The sequence below is a fragment of the Eulemur rufifrons genome, chromosome 8, assembly GCF_041146395.1.
Source record: "Eulemur rufifrons isolate Redbay chromosome 8, OSU_ERuf_1, whole genome shotgun sequence".
Classification (NCBI taxonomy): domain Eukaryota; kingdom Metazoa; phylum Chordata; class Mammalia; order Primates; family Lemuridae; genus Eulemur; species Eulemur rufifrons.
This window is the reverse complement of record NC_090990.1, coordinates 109,118,309-109,136,310: the sequence shown is the minus strand read 5'-3', so window position 1 is coordinate 109,136,310 and position 18,002 is coordinate 109,118,309. Positions and strand designations below refer to the sequence as shown.

Genomic DNA, 18,002 nt, shown 5'->3' with positions numbered 1-18,002 from the left:
AAAGTCCTTTCAGCTCTTTCAGACCTATCTGGATAATTTTTTGCAAGGGCCAAGCTACTGGTTGGTGGGTGCTTATTAGCACAGCACGAGAGGGTGAAGGTGCGGGGAGTTGGCCGAGGGAATAGTGGACACGCGAGGGTGACTCCAGAGTGGTGGAACGCGAAGTGTCCCGGGATAGGGCCAAAGCGATGGGATTTCCAGACAAGTCTTTCCCAGGCCAACTTTTAAAGGTCGGAGGAAAGTTTCTGGTGGGGTGGGGGCCCCGAGGGGAGGGCTGGGTGGGCTCCGACGCCGCCTCCCCTTTAAGCCGGTGGCCCCGGCGCCTCCTCCGTTACCTGGAGCGGGGAGGGGCTTGGGAAAGTTTGTGTTTGTTGCTGGCAAAGCGCCGGATGGGAGGCGCGGGCGGGCGGGCGCTGCGGTTCTTCCCTTTTGCTTTCGGGAAGCGGTCGGGGCTGCACACTCGGCTCGGCGGGCCGGCTCGCGGGCCCGGCCGGCGGGAGGCGGGAGGGAGGGCAGGAGGCGGGAGGCCGCGAGCGGAGCCCGGGCGCACGTAAGCCCCAGCGCTGGGATTTATCGGCTCGCGAGGAGAGCGGAGCAGGCGCGCGGCCCAGGCGGAGGAGCGCTGACTCTGGAGCAGCCGGAGCTGGAGGAGGAGGAGGAGGAGGAGAGGCAGCGGGGAAGGAGGAGGAGGGGGCGAGTCGCTCCCGCCGGGCGAGCATGGGGCGCCTGGCGCCGAGGCCGCTGCTGCTGGCTCTCCTGTGGCTGGGTGAGTGCGCGCGGGGCTCGGCGGGGCGCTGGGGGACTGGCGGGGCCCCGAGGGGCTCGGCGGGGCGCGGCTGCGGCACGCGGCCTGGGGCTCCAGCGGTGCCGGGCCGCTCCCAGGAGACCGGCCGGGGTGCGCTGGCGGCCCGGCCCGGCGGGGAGCGGTCGCGGGGCGGCCCGGAGCCCGGCCCAAATCCGCCCCAGCCCCGCGCGTGGGTTGCAAGTCGCCGCTCCGCCAGGCCGAGCCTCGCCCCCAACATGTGCCGGGGGGAGTGGCCCGTGGCCGGCTTCCCCGGAGCCCTCCCTACCTGTTGGCCTCTGGGCGCCGGGCTCACCTTGAACGCCCGGCCCGGAAGGTGCTTGCGGTTCTGGCCAGGTCCCCGGCTCGAGAGCGGAAATATGAGCCTTTGATATGCCCCGCCATAGCCGCGACCGGCCGGATCGCTCTCCAGGCACGCGAACCCACGCTGAGCTGCCTTTCCTGGGAAGCGAGAGAATCCACCAACTTCCTTCTACGAAGGTCACGGGGTGGCCCGGAGCGGTACAATGGAAATCGGTGTGCCAGTCCTTCCGTCATTTTAGTCGTGGCTAGATCTTCTGCCTCGGTCTTTTCTTTTAGCTTTTCTTGGCACCGCTTAGCTGCATATTTATACACAAAGACCCAAGAGCCAGGCTTTGCCAACTTTTTCTACCTGTTACTTTTCCTCCCTCACTGTCCCCTGGCTTCCACCCTCCGGAAACCCTCGGTGCCTCTCCGTTTGGCCCAGCGCCCTACTCCCACCCAAGGAATCTTTACTGGGTTCCCACCCCCCTCCATTTTCCATCGCCTACATACACAGACACCATCTTCACGAAGATGCACATGGTTATCTTAACCACAGAAATGTTTATTAAATGCCCACCTTGGTAGGCGAGGGCTGACCCTTAAATGCTCTGATTTTCTTGTATCCTTATGGTCGGTGTCAACCGGGACAAGATGAATCCTGTGACCTGGCCACGGGTTCTCTTCTAAGCCCCTAGAGAAGGCAGATCTGAATCTTTTACAGAGCACATGGTGTGGTGTCTGTCCCCGCCAAGCCCCAGCTGCACGCAGGGTAAATGACTACTCTGCGCTTACGATCAGAGGGTCCCAGTGGAGGCCGCCTACAGCCACTCCCCTCCTGCTGGCACCAGGGCCCACACTGTCCTAACCCTCATGACTCCTGCTACTGGTGAACCAGCCTTTCTAGCTGCTACTGTGTTTTATTCCTTCATCTTTGAGGGATTTTCTTGAACTCCTTCCCTAAGAGAGCTCATCTAGCCACATTTCTTCAGTTGTAACTCATGTGCAGAAAGCTTCCAGATCTTCCACTTAGCTTTATGACATCTCTTCTATGGTCTCTGATCCTAGTGCTTTTCATCTTTCTCTTTCACTCTGGGGCCCTTGTAAGTTCTGCATTTGTTGCACCCTGCTGGTGCTGGTTCACACTCATTAATTGGCTTGTATGTCTTGGTCAAGCGGGACATGGCCTGTGGTTGCACAGATTGTGCACTGCACAACTCTAGGACCTGCTGTTCACTTTGTAGTCTATGTGAATGACTCCCCGTAGAGTTGTCCAGTTCACAACCTGTGCACCAGTTAAGAGGGTGAGGTGAGGTAGAACTTGAAAAGAATGCCCTTGAGTAACTATGATAGGGGGAGATGGGGCAAAGGGGGACTAGCAAAAGCAAAATAGAAGTGGGAAAAGCACAGCTTGGGGAATCTCGGTTGCATACTAGTGTATCCTGCCCTGGCTGGACATCTCACGTTAACTACACGGGGAATCTCTGTGGTGTCACCAGCCAATGCCTTTTCACGCAACAGTTCTCTGAACTGCCGATGTTCCCACCCGGTACCCCTGCCCCCACAGAATCTCACTTGGTGTGGCTTCAGCCTGACCTCTGGGAAGGCCTCCCTGTGTTACACCACTCAAACACTGTACTGATTCCTGAAACTTAATATGCTGATAAGCAAGATGATCTTTCCTCCTGTATTGCATCCTGGGTATAATCTTGGTATCACTGCTCTCTTTGACCTCCAGGTTCACGGTCTCTCAGTTCTCTGGCTTTTCCTGTAGCACAGACTCCAGTTTCTTCCTGTTCTTATTTCTACAGCGACTGTCTTAGCCCAGGTCCTGATGGTTCCCCACACAGATAACTTCTGATGTCTTCCTGATTGATTATTTCCTCCAGCTTCACTCCTAAGTTCATCATTTTCCTAAAGGATCATTTTCGGGGCTCCTACCTTTGCCCATTGGGTCCTTGTGGCTTTCCTCCAAGGAGATGCTGCGCTTGTGTTCTCTCCCCTCTGGTCTTCTCTGGGTCAGATGCTTCATACTAAAGTGCCTGTTTGCTCTCCTTTACATAGACTACATTAAACCTTCTGGCCCCTCCTACTTCTCACCTCTTGCCTGTGTAGTTCCTCTTTTTCCTAAAACTGACTTCTTCCGTGAAGCCTTCCTAAGTCTACCTACCAGAACCCACTCAGCTTCACAGAGCAGGTTTCACATCTGTTGTCTGTGTCTGACCTGTCTTGTCCACCCACTCAGCGTGGCATTTCTTGAGTGGCCACTCTGCCCATAGTTTGTGTTCAATACTGGAAGTTCCAGACAAATGACCAAGACACAGCATCTCATTGAGTGGTTGGTGGGGTGGGTAGACAGATAGTAAAATGGCTAACCACAGACCAGAATGAAATACCTGACATAGACACCAAGTACTGATAGAAAGCAAGAAGAGGATGATTAATTTTGACTTGGGGATTGGGGCTGGTTTTGCCAAAGAGGTGACATTTGAGCTGAGTCTTGAGGATAATTAGAATTTTATAAGAAAGAATAGAAGAGCATTCCAGGCTCTGGGGAAAAGCATAAAGTGTGGATGAGTGAAAGTACATGGTTCATTCAGAAATATCCACATAAGTTCCACATAACTGGAGGGAGGAGGAAGAGGAAATAATGGGGGTTGCAAACTGAAAGGTGGGTTTGGGGTAGATCCTGTAGGCTTTGCATGCTGTGCTGAGAAGTCTGGACTGTGAGGGGTGGCTTTCGTGGCCCTCTGGGTGTTGCCAGGCAGCCTGTGCTTCTCTCATTATAGCACTTACTTATTTCTTTGTATATAATCATCTGTCCCCTCCCTTGATTACATCCCCTGGGGGCAGGGACCACGTTGGTCTTGCGCACTTTAGTATCTCTATTACCACTAGGGTATGTAACACATAGTGGGTGTTTGATAAATATTGGCTGACTGAATACATATAAATGTGTATGTCCTTTTATCTGTGGGAAATGGGTAGTCATTAAAAGTTTACAGGGTGAGATTAACATGATAAGGTGATGTGTTTGAGGAGGATAAATCCTCAACTAGTATACAACATGAATTGGATGGTGGAAGGCATGGAGATTGTGGAGAGGGATTAACACATTCTCTTTATTTATGTCTTTATTTTTGCAACTCCATTGAAATAGTTTTTGAATGTCAGAAGCATTACGTCTGTATTTTAAACTTCAAATAATATAGAAGGGCCTTGTATTAATTAGGTAGGCTAAGCTGCTCTAGCAAATGGATTCAAAGCATAGCAGTTCAAACATTAGAAGTGTCTTTCATAACAGTGCCAAGGGCATGCTTCAGAAGGAAAGGTTGGATGGCACCCCTGCTCCATGCCATCATTCTGGTTCCCAGGCTGGTAGCAGTTCCACTGTCTTCAACCCATGGTTTCTAAGATCACTTTGGTTGTCCCCATCACCATTCCAGCCCTCACGAAGGGGGAAAGAGCATAGCATAGAATACACGGAGGCCTCGTGGACCAAGCTTGGAAGTGGCACACGTCACTTCTGCATGCATTGTATTGGAGAAAATTTAGGCCCATGCCACACTAGGTGCAAGGGAGGCTGGGAGCCATATGCCAGCTACTAGGGAAGAAGGGAAGGACAGATTTGGGGCTACAGCTAGCAGTTTGTTAGTTATAAAGGATATGAGATCTGAAGAAAAATGTGCTCCCCTCCTGCCCGGGCATAGCCACTCCTATGTAATGTGTGTGTGTCTGCATACTGAATATTCTGTTTGTTCTTTTCTCATAGCTCCTGCACAGGGCACTGCACCTAACAGGCACTGAGTAATAATGGCTCCTATTTAGAGTGCATATCAGGCATCAGGCTCTTACATACATTCTATTATTTATTCCTCACAGCAACACTTGGAGAAAGTTGCCATTATTTTCTCCTTGTTACAGATGAGGAAACTGAGCCCCAGAAAAATTAAACAACTTGTCTAGAGTCGTACAGATATTCTATGACAGAGCAAGGATTTGATATCAGGCCTCCATTCTGCTTCTGCTAAGGAAAAGTTGACTGATGTATTGCTTGAGCTTAGTTTAGGCAGAAAAAGGATGGTAGTGTTTTGAAAACAAAAGTGCAATTAACAATAGGGGGACCCAGGGTCCTTGCTGCTGAGACACACTTTCTGAAGGGAAGGGAAGGGCAGTGCCAGCATGCGCCTTGACGATATGGCAACTCTTGCTCCTAGCAAGTCACCACACCTGCTCTGAGGACCAGGCTGAAATGTGGCCACTTCCAGAAAGCAGTGAAGGAGGTGAGGCCAGCAGGAGGAACCTTAGTGAATCCATCCAGCTTTAACAGTCTTTGAAGTTCTGTGGCCTTCAGAGATTCCTTGGCACTCATTTTAGCCTTGTTAACAGAATTCCTGTATCTGCCAAGCTGATTAATGCCTGCCCTGGCTATAATTATTCTTATTAGCCTGCTGAATAGGAACCCTAGTTGTCAGTGATCATTCCTTACAAGGCAATCTGGCTGGTCGGCATTTATATGGCTATTTTGTTTTAGCGATGAGCTGCTGAGCTGATTTTTTCCCCCATAGATTGAATGTACATTTTCATATTGGCGCTGTGTCTGGCAGTTAAATAAGGTGTGTGCTTGTCTGTTGGTGCGTGTCTGTCTCACTTTATCAAATGGAAGTTGGGGGGAAGCTGTCAGGGCAGTTCATGGCTATTCCGTTTAATTGCATTGGTTTCTTAAAGGCAGGGTTGCAGGGTCATTTGACTCTGCTTTGGGAAAATAACTCGAACTGGCAAAAATTCTTCATAATTTATCTTCTGGAAAAGGCAAAGTGCTGCAGTTGGCACAGTGAATGGTTTTTTAGATCTTGGAATATTTCCCCCCACACCAACTGTAGTCTTTGGGAAGCAACAGAATTAGACCCAGTAGTTAACACTGTCGTGTCCTGGCGATGTGATTTCCAGGAGACTAGTGGTAATGGCACCGTGTATACATTTGTGTTCTTCAAATGCTGATTTCCTCACAATACTCCCTAAGTGTTTGTGCTAGATTATGGGGTCGCTAAGCAGCGTGATTCAAGTTTAAGTATGATGTTCCGGGACCTTAATTGCATCCTGTTTCACACCTTTATAAGCAGCTGGAACGTGAAAGCATTTACATCACTCAGGCTATTTCAGGGGAGTGGAGAAATACTGTGTGGCTAGTGTTGCTCTGTCTAGGATGAATTTGGCTTAGAGTGGTGGAGAACAGAATTGTGCTTAAGGGTTCAGGGCACATTTCAGAGTGGGTGCTACCTTGGAATCCTAATGAAATAGAGCCAGAGTGCAGACAGATGGATTATTTCTTTTACCTTAAAAGTGACACCAAGCCAAGAATTCCTGATAGTGGCTCTTCCTTGTTTTTATTTAGAGCTGGCCAGGCAGAACTTCCCAGCTTGTGGGCCATGGTAAGGGACCCCCATCGGTTTCAGGTGGGTTGCAGGCATATCATGATATCGATGCCCACAGGTCAGAGGCTGCCTCTTAAGCCCAAGGCCCGTTTACCCAGAGAGCTTTACAGATATTATTATTTCCTGTGTGTGCTATGATCTGAGAAAGGTTGACAGTTTTCTCTTTCTCTTGTGAACCACAGCCCTTTAGCCCAGCCTTGGGGTGAGCTGTTTGAAGAGGCAAGGTAAGATGCTAGGTAACGTGGCTAGCAGCCCATTTTTTCATTCAGCAAATGTTGAACAAATTCCTACTAACACACACCAAGCATTGTTCTGAGTGCTGGGGGTTCCACAGTGAGCAGAGCAGACTTCGATCTGGCATCAAAGGGTCAGACAGGGTGTTCTAGGTGTGTGGTTGGAGCTGTCACCGTAAGGTGGATGATTGAGATGCGGGTCAGTCTCAATGAAGAGTACGTTCTTGGGGATGTCTGCAGTTAGGGCACAGGAAGTGGGAGGGAGAGTTTCAGAAGGAGTAGTCAGAGGGGTGGGAGAACCAGAAGAGTGCCCTGTCGGAAGCCAAGCAGAGATGGATGTGAGTGGACTTGTTAAAGAGGCACTGGTCAAGTGCTGCTAAAAAACCGGAAGAATAAAAACAAAGAGTAGCCCTTGGATTTGGACGCTGTCAAGTCTGACCAAACAGTGAATGAGGAAGCAAAATCACAGAAGTCAAGGAGTGAGTGGAGTGGGGAAGGAGCCCTGAGTCAGAGGCTATCACCCCCCTTTTCACGTGGTGCCAAGTAGAAGCCCTCCATGAGGGTGGTGGCCCAGGGCATGGCAGGACCAGACCGACTTGAACAGGATCCGGGAGACTCCAGCATGTACACAGGCCAGCTGGGAGATTCCAAGGGAGGGACAGGCTGCAGAGAGGTGAGCAAGCACGACTGTGGGACCTGGACTGCAGGGAGGGTAGGATGCTGGAGTTGGGGTGCAAATAGAGGCCCTGGCCTTGGAGAGTCAGGGAGAAGGGGAAGTGGGGAGAGCAGTGTGGTGTGGACTGCAGTTTTTGCAGCGCTCTCAGCCTTCTCAGCCCTAAGAGTGCCCCCCAGACATGCTAGTTAGAGGTTCTCTATATGTTCCCTTTCCTTCTCTGCACACATTTAGTTTCCTACAGGTCCCTCTGGATGTCGTCTTCCATGTTGATTGGTGGAATTAACTCACTCTCTGGTAGCTGATTTTAGGTCTTCAGCTGTTGGGTAGAACCTCCAGCACAGGGACTCTTTGCCATTTTAAAACCCATCTTTCTCCCATTCACATCAGCTAAGAAGATTTTAATAGTTTCCATCACAAATAAACCATTACATGTGTTTTTAAAAGCTAGTGCTGCTCTTTATACCCTTCCGATTCCCCCACCTCACCCCCCAGTTGAAAGAGCAAAAATAGGGTCAGGCTTCGAAATTAGCCCTTCATTTGAAACCTGCCATGAACCTTGGACAAGGTGCTGCTGCTTCTTGTTTTTTTTTCTTTTTGTATAAATTTATGAGGTACAAGTGCAGTTTTGTTACATGCATAGATTGTGTGGTAGCCAAGTCAGGGCTTTTAGGGTATCCATCACCCAAATAATGCACATTGTACGCATTAAGTAATTTCTCGTCATCCACCCCCTTGTCCTACCCTCACCTTTCTGCATCTCCATGGTTATTGTTGTACTCTGTGTTCATGTATATGCATTTTTTAGCACCTACTTATGAGTGAGAACATGCGATATTTGACTTTCTGTGTCTGCTTTGTTTCACTAAGATGATGATCTCCAGTTCCATCCATGTTGCCGTAAAAGACATGATTTCATTCTTTTTTGTGGCTGAATAGTATTCCATTGTGTATGCATACCACATTTTCTTTATCCAAGTATCCACTGGACACTTAGGTTGATTCCATATCTTTGCAATTGTGAACATGAACAGGTTTCTTTTTTTCTTCTTTTTTTCTTTTCTTTTTTGAGACAAGAGTCTCACTCTGTTGCCCAGGCTAGAGTGCCGTGCCGTGGCATCAGCCTAGCTCACCAGCAACCTCAAACTCCTGGGCTCAAGCGATCCTACTGCCTCAGCCTCCCAAGTAGCTGGGATTACAGGCATGTGCCACCATGCCTGGCTAATTTTTTTCTATATATATTTTTAGTTGTCCATATAATTTCTTTCTATTTTTAGTAGAGACGAGGTCTCACTGTCGCTCAGGCTGGTCTCGAACTCCTGAGCTCAAACGATCCGCCCGCTTCGGCCTCCCAGAGTGCTAAGATTACAGGCATGAGCCACCTCGTCCGGCCATGAACAGATTTCTTAACCTCTTTGAACCTCACTTTCTACCTCTGTGAAATGGGTATAATACCTCTCATGCAGCTCTGTCATACAGATTAAAAATTGTATATCTAGAAAAATGCGAACATTAATGTATGTAAATTCCTAGAACTCTGCTACTCCAAGTGTAGTCTGGGAACCGGCAGCATTGGCAGCACCTGGGGGAATCTCAGGTCCAACCTGCTGAATCAAAGTCTGCATTTGAACGAGTTCCCCAGGGGATTCAAATGCATGCTGAAGTTTGAGAAGCCCTAGTCTGGAAGAGTGCTTGGCACACATTATTCGGTGGCCTGGGCTTTCTCCGTGAGACTGAGGCAAAGCCATGGTCAGAGTCAGAGCTGGAGACAGTGGGTAGGGCTGGGCACTGTGAGAATGTGGCAGGTGTTCTGTTAGCGATGTAGGATGGGGGAGACAGTAGGTCTGTAGTGGAGGCAGTGGGTGTGATTTTGTGGCTTTATCCCACCAAGTTTGTCAGCCTAGGAGGGATGACATCATGTGGTCTGTCCATGGAATGAGGGTGGAAGGATGAGGGATGAAGAAACCAAGGGAGCCGATGAGAACATCACAGGAAAGTTTGGCCAAGGAGTCCAGGTGGGACAAGCTGGTGAGTGGGGCTGTAAAGCCTGATGCATCTGCAGAAGGTTGGAGGGGCTGGAGGACACAATGAGGGTATAAAAGCAGATTCGGAGGTATGTGGTAGTGGGTGGTCTAGGAAGGTAGGAGGTGAGGGTCCAGAGAGGTAACTTCTGAGTTCAAGGTCTTGGCAGTAGACATCTAAGTGGTGATTGGCTGGGCGGCTGGTAGACAAGCACTCATTCAGAGTTTTTGCCTCTTCCACCATTTTGGCCAGTTTAGCTCTAGTATCTGACTTGGTTGGGCATAAATGGATTAGGAGACAGGAGTGTGACTTTTCAGACCATTAGCCCAGGTATTGTGGGGAAAAGGCGTAACCCATGACTAAGGTGAATTGGAGCTGGGGTGCAGGTGTGCTGAGGAGGAACCACTGTGAGGATTTTTTCTCCCTAAGGAATCCTGCCTGCCATTTATGTAGCATTGATTTTGTGCCAGGCACTGCACTTTCCATACACTAACTCAATTAGTAGGCTTCATAACCCCACGGGGTAGGTACTGTTATCAGCCCCATTTGACAGATGAGGAAACTGAGTCACAGCGGTGAAGCAGCTTGTTCAAGGTCCCACCATAAGTGCCAGAGCTGCCGAGATGAAACCCAGATGGTCTGGCTCCGGAGTCTGGGCTCGTAACTACAACGTGCTGCTCTGTCTTCCTGTGTTAGTCCAGATCGTTCAGTCAAAATATATCTTTGAAAATATGGAAAGGAATTGATATACTTAGCTAAAATGTGACAACATTTGTTTCCTTGTCTTTTAAGACAGGAGGCTTGGATTCTTGTTTTTGTCCTTCCACTCACTAGTTTTGTGACCTTGGATAAGTTGCTGAATAGCTCTTAGCCCCTGAAAGATAAGGGTTGGGCTAGCTGATCCCTGAGGTCTCCCCTTCCATCTCCAGAATTCTGAGTCCACGCCGACCCCTGCTGTTGGCCATATGGGCCTCTTAGTCCAGCCCTGGCTTCCCTGGCTCCTTGCCCATCCGAGCACTCCCTGTGATGTCTGTAGCATGTGCCTGTTGTCTCTCACCTGCCTGCCACCTCCTCGGGAGGGCTCTAGGAATTGTTTATTGTTCTGTCCTTGTGTCAGCAACTACTTCCTCATTCCAAACCATTTCCTGTGCTGTGAAACCAGGGATCTTTCCTTGTGCTTCTCTAGGACAGCGGTCCCCAACCTTTTCGGCACCAGGGACCATTTTCATGGAAGACAGTTTTTCCACAGGCCAGGGACACGTGGGGGGGTGGGAGGATGGTTTCAGGGTAATTCAAGTGCATTACATTTGTTGTGCGCTTTATTTCTATTATTATTATGTTGTAATATATAATGAAATAATTATACAACTCACCATAGGCTGGGGACCTCTGCTCTAGCGCATGGAGGTGTCCCCACTACTTGGCTAATGGGGCTTTCAGACAGACTTCTGGGAAAAGTTACAGAAATGCTAAAACCAATAAAGCATTTCTAGGTGACAGACTGTTTCTTTTTATTACTGATTTTTGGGTGTGCAAGTTTTGATTGAGAATATTAGCCACGAATTAGTTGGAACTGAGTAATCCAGCCTCGACCTTCAGAAATGTGACTTGTGTTTTCTTGCACATTTAGCCTTAAGTCTAGGGAAGAGCCTGGTAGACGGGTGTGTTCCACAGGTTGTCCTTTTCTGATACACCCGGATCACAGTGAGAATTGACACAGACATCTTTAGATGTCTCCAAATATTGACACTGCTTTAGATTTTATGCCCTTTCTGACTGGTAGAAGACTTAAAATTCTGACATTGCCAATCAGGCGTCTTAACTGGCTAAAAAAAAATGTATTCCTAGTATTTGGGGATTTTCTTCGTTTTCATTGCCTTGGTCTAAAAGGGGAAGGTTCAAAATGACGCTGGATACAATACAACTGACTAAAAGGGTGCATTCTAGAAAACCTGCATCTTATTGGTAGGAACTCGTGTTGCTGACCTCAGTCCTCACTGCGTCTTGGCTGCTGCCCAGCCCTCCCTGGCTACTTTGAGGTGCCACTATTGATGTTGCTGCTAGTTATCTCACTTGTCTGGGATGCAGATATTTTTGAGGCTTACCAAGAACCCTCTAGGAGTGAATTCTGGGCTGTGTTTGAAGTTCTATCTTTTGCTATTCCAGAAGCGAAGGGGTAGCTAGTGCTTTATAAACGCATCGCCCCTATAGGGTCTACTAAGAACAGAATATATTAGTAGATTTGATGTCTGTCCATGTGCTGCCACTTTGCTTATGTGGCAATGAGGTATTAAAAAAAACAAACCACTTTTGGCACAGCTATTCATGTCTCCATTTTCTGAAATCTGGCACATCCAAATGTTTTCTTATTTATTACAAGATATTATAGTCCATCATCTTTGATTGAGAAGTCCTTACAGTAAGTTCCAAGGTAAGACCATATCTCTTTTCTGAGGATACCTAGATATTAAAAAAAGAAAAAAAACAAAAAACAAAAAACCCCCACAAAAAACATAGCACCTCGCCCAGGGTCTGGCACAGGGTGGGCAAGTAGTCGTATCAGTTGAAGTAAACACAGCTGTAACCCTTGAAGGAGTAAATAATCTGCATCCAACTCTACTCTGCAGTATAAGACATTCCTACTTTTCCTTGTGGTCTTATTTTTTAGCACTTCAGCAGCATTTAGGGAATATTTAGCGTGTTTCTGATACTGTGCAAGATTACAAAGGAATTAGGACGTGGAATCCAAAATGGAACAGAACCAGTTATAACTGAACAGCAGAGTGGATCGTAGGTGCTTTTAAAGGGTCTGAGTGAATGAATTATTAGATTGCTTTGCATGTGGCACTGTCAGAATTACAGGGATGAAACCAAGGCCCGGAGCTGTTATTATGGAAAAGCTCCCCGGAGCAGGTAGGGTTGGAGAGTAGAGAGCCAGAAGCAGGAAAGGCATTCCAGGTACGAAAATGGCCAGTGCAGTTTCTCAGAGGTGGGAGTCGATAAATGTGTGCAGGTTGGTGTCCCATTTGGGGATTAGCTGACTTAAGCTGGAAAAGTAAGAGAGACCTCAGGGGATGTGGATATTAAACTCTGGGGAGGGAGGGGAGGTTGGTGGAGAGGAAGAATGTGAGCAAAGTCACCCTGAAAGGTGTTGGCAGCATTGTCAGTGCCCACGGAGCAGCTGAGAGCTGGCATGCGTGAGGCTGGTGAGGTCTGCTGGGGCTTACAGGAAGCTAGCCTGCTAAATTAAGGTGATAAGTCAGGCCATAATCTTATTTTTGGTTGTTTCTTATAAGGAAAACAGCTCACAAAACAATTACTGATGTTCCCCTCAGGTAGTTTATCAGAGCATTTCTTCAAAGGACTATCACCTGATAAGACACACAGATAAGTTTTAGAGGAAGGATGGGGAATTTTAGTTGGTTTTCTATGGAAACAAGGCTTATGCAATCATGTGGTCTATTCATCAGAGTCCCACTTTCATAACAATTTATCGCACAAACAAATTTCATCTGAAACATCCGTATGAATCCCAGAAAGCTTAGTGTTGTACCTGGCTCATAAAATAACCGGGGAAGGTACTTCTGTTAGTGCATCTCTGGAGGGTCACAGAGGTGGCAAGGTGGCGTATGCTGCCCAGCGGTACCCTCCAGCCCCGAGTTAGTGCACGCCAGGCTTAAAGGTAGTTATCGTGCTGCAGGACGCCAGTTTGGTCCTAAGAAAATGGCAGTCATAAAGCAAGTTCTGTTTTCTGTCCGCCGTATTTTAAGGCATTTGGGCCTCCAAACAAAGTGTGAAAATCGAGCACATAATCAAGTTTTGGTGACTCCTCTTAAAGTTTTCCCAAGTATCCCTCACTCCATGCCCTTAGAAACCACTATAAAGTATATGCACACATTGCCCTGCTTTGGTTTATATATTTGTCTTGGAATTACTTCTAGTTGTTTGAGTCTCTGGATTTCAAGTGAGTTCTCACTTCCCCAGAGAGATGAGGACACAGTTGGACCCAGGAGTGCTGCTGCCCGTGGCACAGGCCGGTTCTTTGTCCTGGGCTCCCACGGAGACACTCTCCTTCAGAGCACAGCTGTCAGTTTCTGATGGTCTGTTGACTAGGATGAGTGTTTGGCCCCAGACTGCAAGCACCTTGACAGCAGGACCATGTCTGTTTTTGCTTACCTCAGTGTGTAGGAACCTGAAGCTTTGAATAATTGAATTAATTTATAGGTTTAGAAAACACCTGTAATATGTAATACATATATAATATATACTATATATGCTATGTATAATACATATAGAAAATATTAATAAATATCTAAAACTGTGGACCTTAAGTCATAAAGGCAGAAGTTATCTGTGTCCTTACTATCTTTCATATGTGTGCCTTTTATCAATTTTTGTTACTATTTAATATTTCAGAAAGAATTGCTTGTGACTTCATTTCTAAGAGGTTTTGTGGTAGAGAAGGAGAAAATGGAATTTACACATGAAAAAGAAGGGGTGAGAAAGTCTCCATTCTTCCTCTTGTGGATTTTCTCAGTTCTTTCCTTGGCAGCTTGTATGGAAGACAAACGACTCATGGGTTCTCACTATTGTCTCTCCGCTCCCTCCACCCCTTCCTCCCTTTGTGGGGTTGATACAGCCTCTCCCATCCCCAAATGGCATCTGCACCCTTCCTGGGCTTCGTCCTGGTTGTTCACAGTCTAGAGAAGCAGACGTCTTCAGTCCCAGTGCATGCTTCAAGCGCCTGTGGCTGGGTTCGTCCAAACCACAGACCGTCTGCTAGTCATCATGGTTCTAGCAAAGCGAGCCACGTCTGAAGGAAGGGGCAGGGGTGCTGCTGCCTATGGCATGTGCCTGGTCTCACTGCCTGGTTCATTACTACAATTATCTACCCTGTGCCGGGCATTATTCTAGAGCTTGGGTCCCCTAAAGACACAGACACAGTCCCTCAGCTCCTGTAGCTGCCAGTCTAGATGTGGAGGTGTGACGTATGCACAGGAAGAGAAGTGACATCGACGAAGTGTTTGAGACCAAAAAAAAAAAAAAAAGGCCAAAAGTTTAGAGAAAAGGGTGCGCATTCTGGGGTACTTTAGGCAGAGGTGCTTTTGCAGAAAAGGCAAAAAAAACTGACATGATCTTCTGCATCTGTTTGTGTCATTTGTGTCTCCTCTCTACCAGTGCATGTGTTTTTAAAGGCTTTAGCACCATGTCTGGATTGGGAACCTTTTGTAAGGATCCAAAGCACCCAGGTAGTTGGCTGTTCCTAGCCCCAAAGAAGAGTGTTAATATACTTGATGTGGTGAAAGTCGGGTTTGGAATGCTGAGCCTGTGGTATGAGAACTGGTCTCAACTAATGCTATGTCACATGGCTCCAGCCACGTGCTCTCCACGTTCTGGGGTGAGATTGGTGAAGAGCTTTTTGAAAGGTCATTGATGAGGGGCTGTTTCTGAAACTCACGAGATTAAGTAACTCCTGTTAACACACTGGATGATGATCTGAAGATCAGTTCTGGCTCTAAAGTTCCAGAAGCTTATTGAGATAGGAGTGGTCATGGTTGTTGCATCACCAGGCATGTGGCTGGGCTGGGGCTGGGGCTGGGGCGGTGGTGAGCGGCCCCTCCAGGGGCTCACAGACTAGTGAGGGAGGAGACGAGCAGTCAGGCTCGGGGTGATCGTGGTGGTGGGCGAACCCTTGGCAGACCCCTGCTGAACACTGCCCGGACATCAGAAAAGGTTTCAGTACGGTGGATTCATTTGAGCTCATTAAGTCTTGATGCCCAGAAGGTTTTTTTCTGGCAGAGAAGGGCTGGGTAACTAGTTTCAGGTAGAGGGAAGAGCATGGGGAAAGAAATATTCCCATTTATAAGAGCATGTTATTTTTTTAATGAATGAAGAAAGCATTTTTTGCAGCTAGAGTAGCGGGTTGAGTTATGAGTTCTTTAGAGGGAGAGATGTAAGAGTCTAAAGAGCCTTGTATGTCACCCGAAGGAGTGTAAGCCTGACAGGTGAATTTGTCTATCTTTTTTCTGGTTCTGCCATCTCTAAAATGCTCTAGGTCTCTCATTTCCATTATTTACTTGATGTTTTAAAAGATCCACATCTTGTTGGAGGACTCCTCTTCTCCCACCTTTTCTATGAAGCTGACGTGCTGGTCCATCGTCACCAACTCTGACACTTGGCTGGGTGTGGCTCATCAGCTGTATGTGATGACGTGGTTCTGCACACAGTAGGTGCGCGGCAAAGGATTGCCGAATGAAGGAATGAAGTACCAGACTGATGCAGTTTAAGTCTTTTCCGTAGTCTTTTTCTTTTCAGTTCCTCGCTAGCCAAACTGTCACACCATACTCTTTACTGAGCCTCATCAGGGAGGCTAGGCATAGACCCCTCATCACCCACAGCATCTGGCTACACGTCTGTAAATGTCAAGGGCGAGCTTAAGGTGTTGCCGGGAGCAGGGAGGGACAAGGCAAAAGAAGAGCAGAAAGTGGATGTAGGAAACAGTGAGATAAGGGGGGAGAGGGCAGAGCTGCCCAAGGTAGGGAGTGGGAGAGAAGTTCACCAATTATCTCAGGTGCCCTTCATGCCCATATGCAAGCTTAAGCCTGATGTGAATCCCCTATTCTCTCAAACTAGAGGCTGAAAGGAGGACCAGGTGTTCACACAGAACTTGGCAGACAATGTTGGCCAGTTTGAACGTGGAGAGGATTAAAAATGGCTGAGTAGTGAGGGATGCTGGGCAGTGCTTGGGCCTCTAGCAGCTGTTAATTTTACAGAATGCTCTAAAATAATCCTTGTGGATAGATCTTGCCTCAGCCTTTTCTATCTCTGGTCCTTGGACAGAGAATTGTTTAAATCATTTCATGTTTATTGAGTTATTTTGGTTACTCATGAGTACAGATTGCCTCTAAGTGGTTTTCGCCTCTCTTTTTTTATTATTGTTTGGTCACATAACTTCTCAGAACCTCAGTTTCCTTATTTAATCTTCTCAAGGTCGAGGATTAAATCATGCGAATGGAGTTTGCAAACTGTAAAGCAGTGCTCTAAATGCAAGGTGGTTTTTGTCAATTACTGAGTCCTTAAGGGCAGAACTGTCTACTCAATGCTTAGTTTACGATATTAGTTAGGGTTCCATCAGGGAAGTAGAGCCACTATAAATATAATGGAATAAGGCATTTATTACAGAAATTAGACTTTATGCAATTATGGAAGAAGCTGGGGAAGTGAAGTTCTGAAAAGGAGAGTTGGAGGATCTGGGAAAAGTCACTGGTCAGCCCTCCTGAAGCACTGGTGGACAATTTAAAGCTTGCAGAGGAATTTGGAAGCCAGACAGTGTGGACTGGGTCAGAGTCTGAAGAAGGATAATCGCTTCTTCGCTCACCTATGAAATTGCAGCCAAGTGTCTGGTGGTGTTGGGGTCATGTGGCTCCATAAGAATAGCATTTTGGAAGAAAACGGGACCAGAAAGAGCAAAGACAGACTGGTGCCCACTAGCACGTTTGTACCTGCCTCATTGCCTTTGACCATGAGGACCACCAGGGCATAGTGGCTGCTGCTTTACTTCCACCTCTCACACCTCACATGAAGTTCTGTTTTGTCCAGCTCTAACCCAGAGCTGCACAGGGAAGAGGGCCCTGGGAAATGTAGTTCTACCTTAGCCAAGGTGACACCGTACGGAACCCCAGCACTGCATAATGTAGAATTGAAGAATTGGCCTGGGGTTCTGGCCTCCCAGGGTCTCTCAAAGGCCACAGAACTGGAAGCGATGTCATGGTTGTATGATCTCGCGCTTCACTAGTAAGAAGGAATTGAGTTAGCTAATAATCCCACCTTTAAGAAATGACTTGCAGTTTTGTTTCTCAGTTGTTGGTGGCACTGAGTCTCTTTCTGCCTCCCTTGCCATTCTTGTCTATAACGCAGGAGGTAATGGTTATCTTGGCAGCAAAAGCTAAGAAAAGTTGCATTGACTGCAAAGAGCCCATCAGTTCCAATGAAGTGCAAAGTCTCCTTTCTAATCTCATTTGACCTGGGGAAACACATGTATGAATGCTAGAAGAGTCCCAGATATAAATGACTCTGGATAACATTAGAGTGAGAAACTGTCATGTAAATGTTGAGTGAGAACAAGGTTTAAGTCTCTGGACCACCTGTCCTTAACCCTTTGGTTTCTTGGTCACACTGCCCTTTCCTGGTGTTTCTGTAGCCAGGCACAGGCTAGCAAGGACTTAGAGAGTGCCTTCTGTGGTCCTCTTAGCCCTTGGAAAAAATAGCAGATTGTGAGATTTAATGGCCACAGCTGGCCTTGTTTGTTATCACTCAGAATTCTTTCACCTTTTTGATTGTCAGTTCTGATGGTTCCCTCCATGACCACAACCTCTTGCCTTCACTCCTTTCAGATGCCCTTGCACCTGTTGAACCTGCTCTTCATCCTTATTGTGATTCTCCTGACCTTGAACATCGTTCTTTTCCAGTCTGCCAGGCCATTCTCACTTCACTTGGCTCCTAATCCAGGGCAGACTCTGGTGGTCACCGTGTCAGCCGGGAGCTTGTTAACATCC

At 47.6% G+C, this 18,002-nt stretch overlaps 1 protein-coding gene across 1 annotated transcript in view; it reads left to right on the top strand.

Moving 5' to 3' along the window:
• Positions 1-424: 424 nt before the first annotated feature.
• The window catches only part of PTGFRN (prostaglandin F2 receptor inhibitor), a 70,944-nt gene continuing 53,366 nt past the window's right edge, over positions 425-18,002 (top strand). The window contains exon 1 of the mRNA XM_069480794.1: positions 425-766. Coding sequence (XP_069336895.1) covers positions 718-766 — 49 coding nt within the window. The 5' untranslated portion in view covers positions 425-717. The remainder of the gene's footprint in view (positions 767-18,002) is intronic.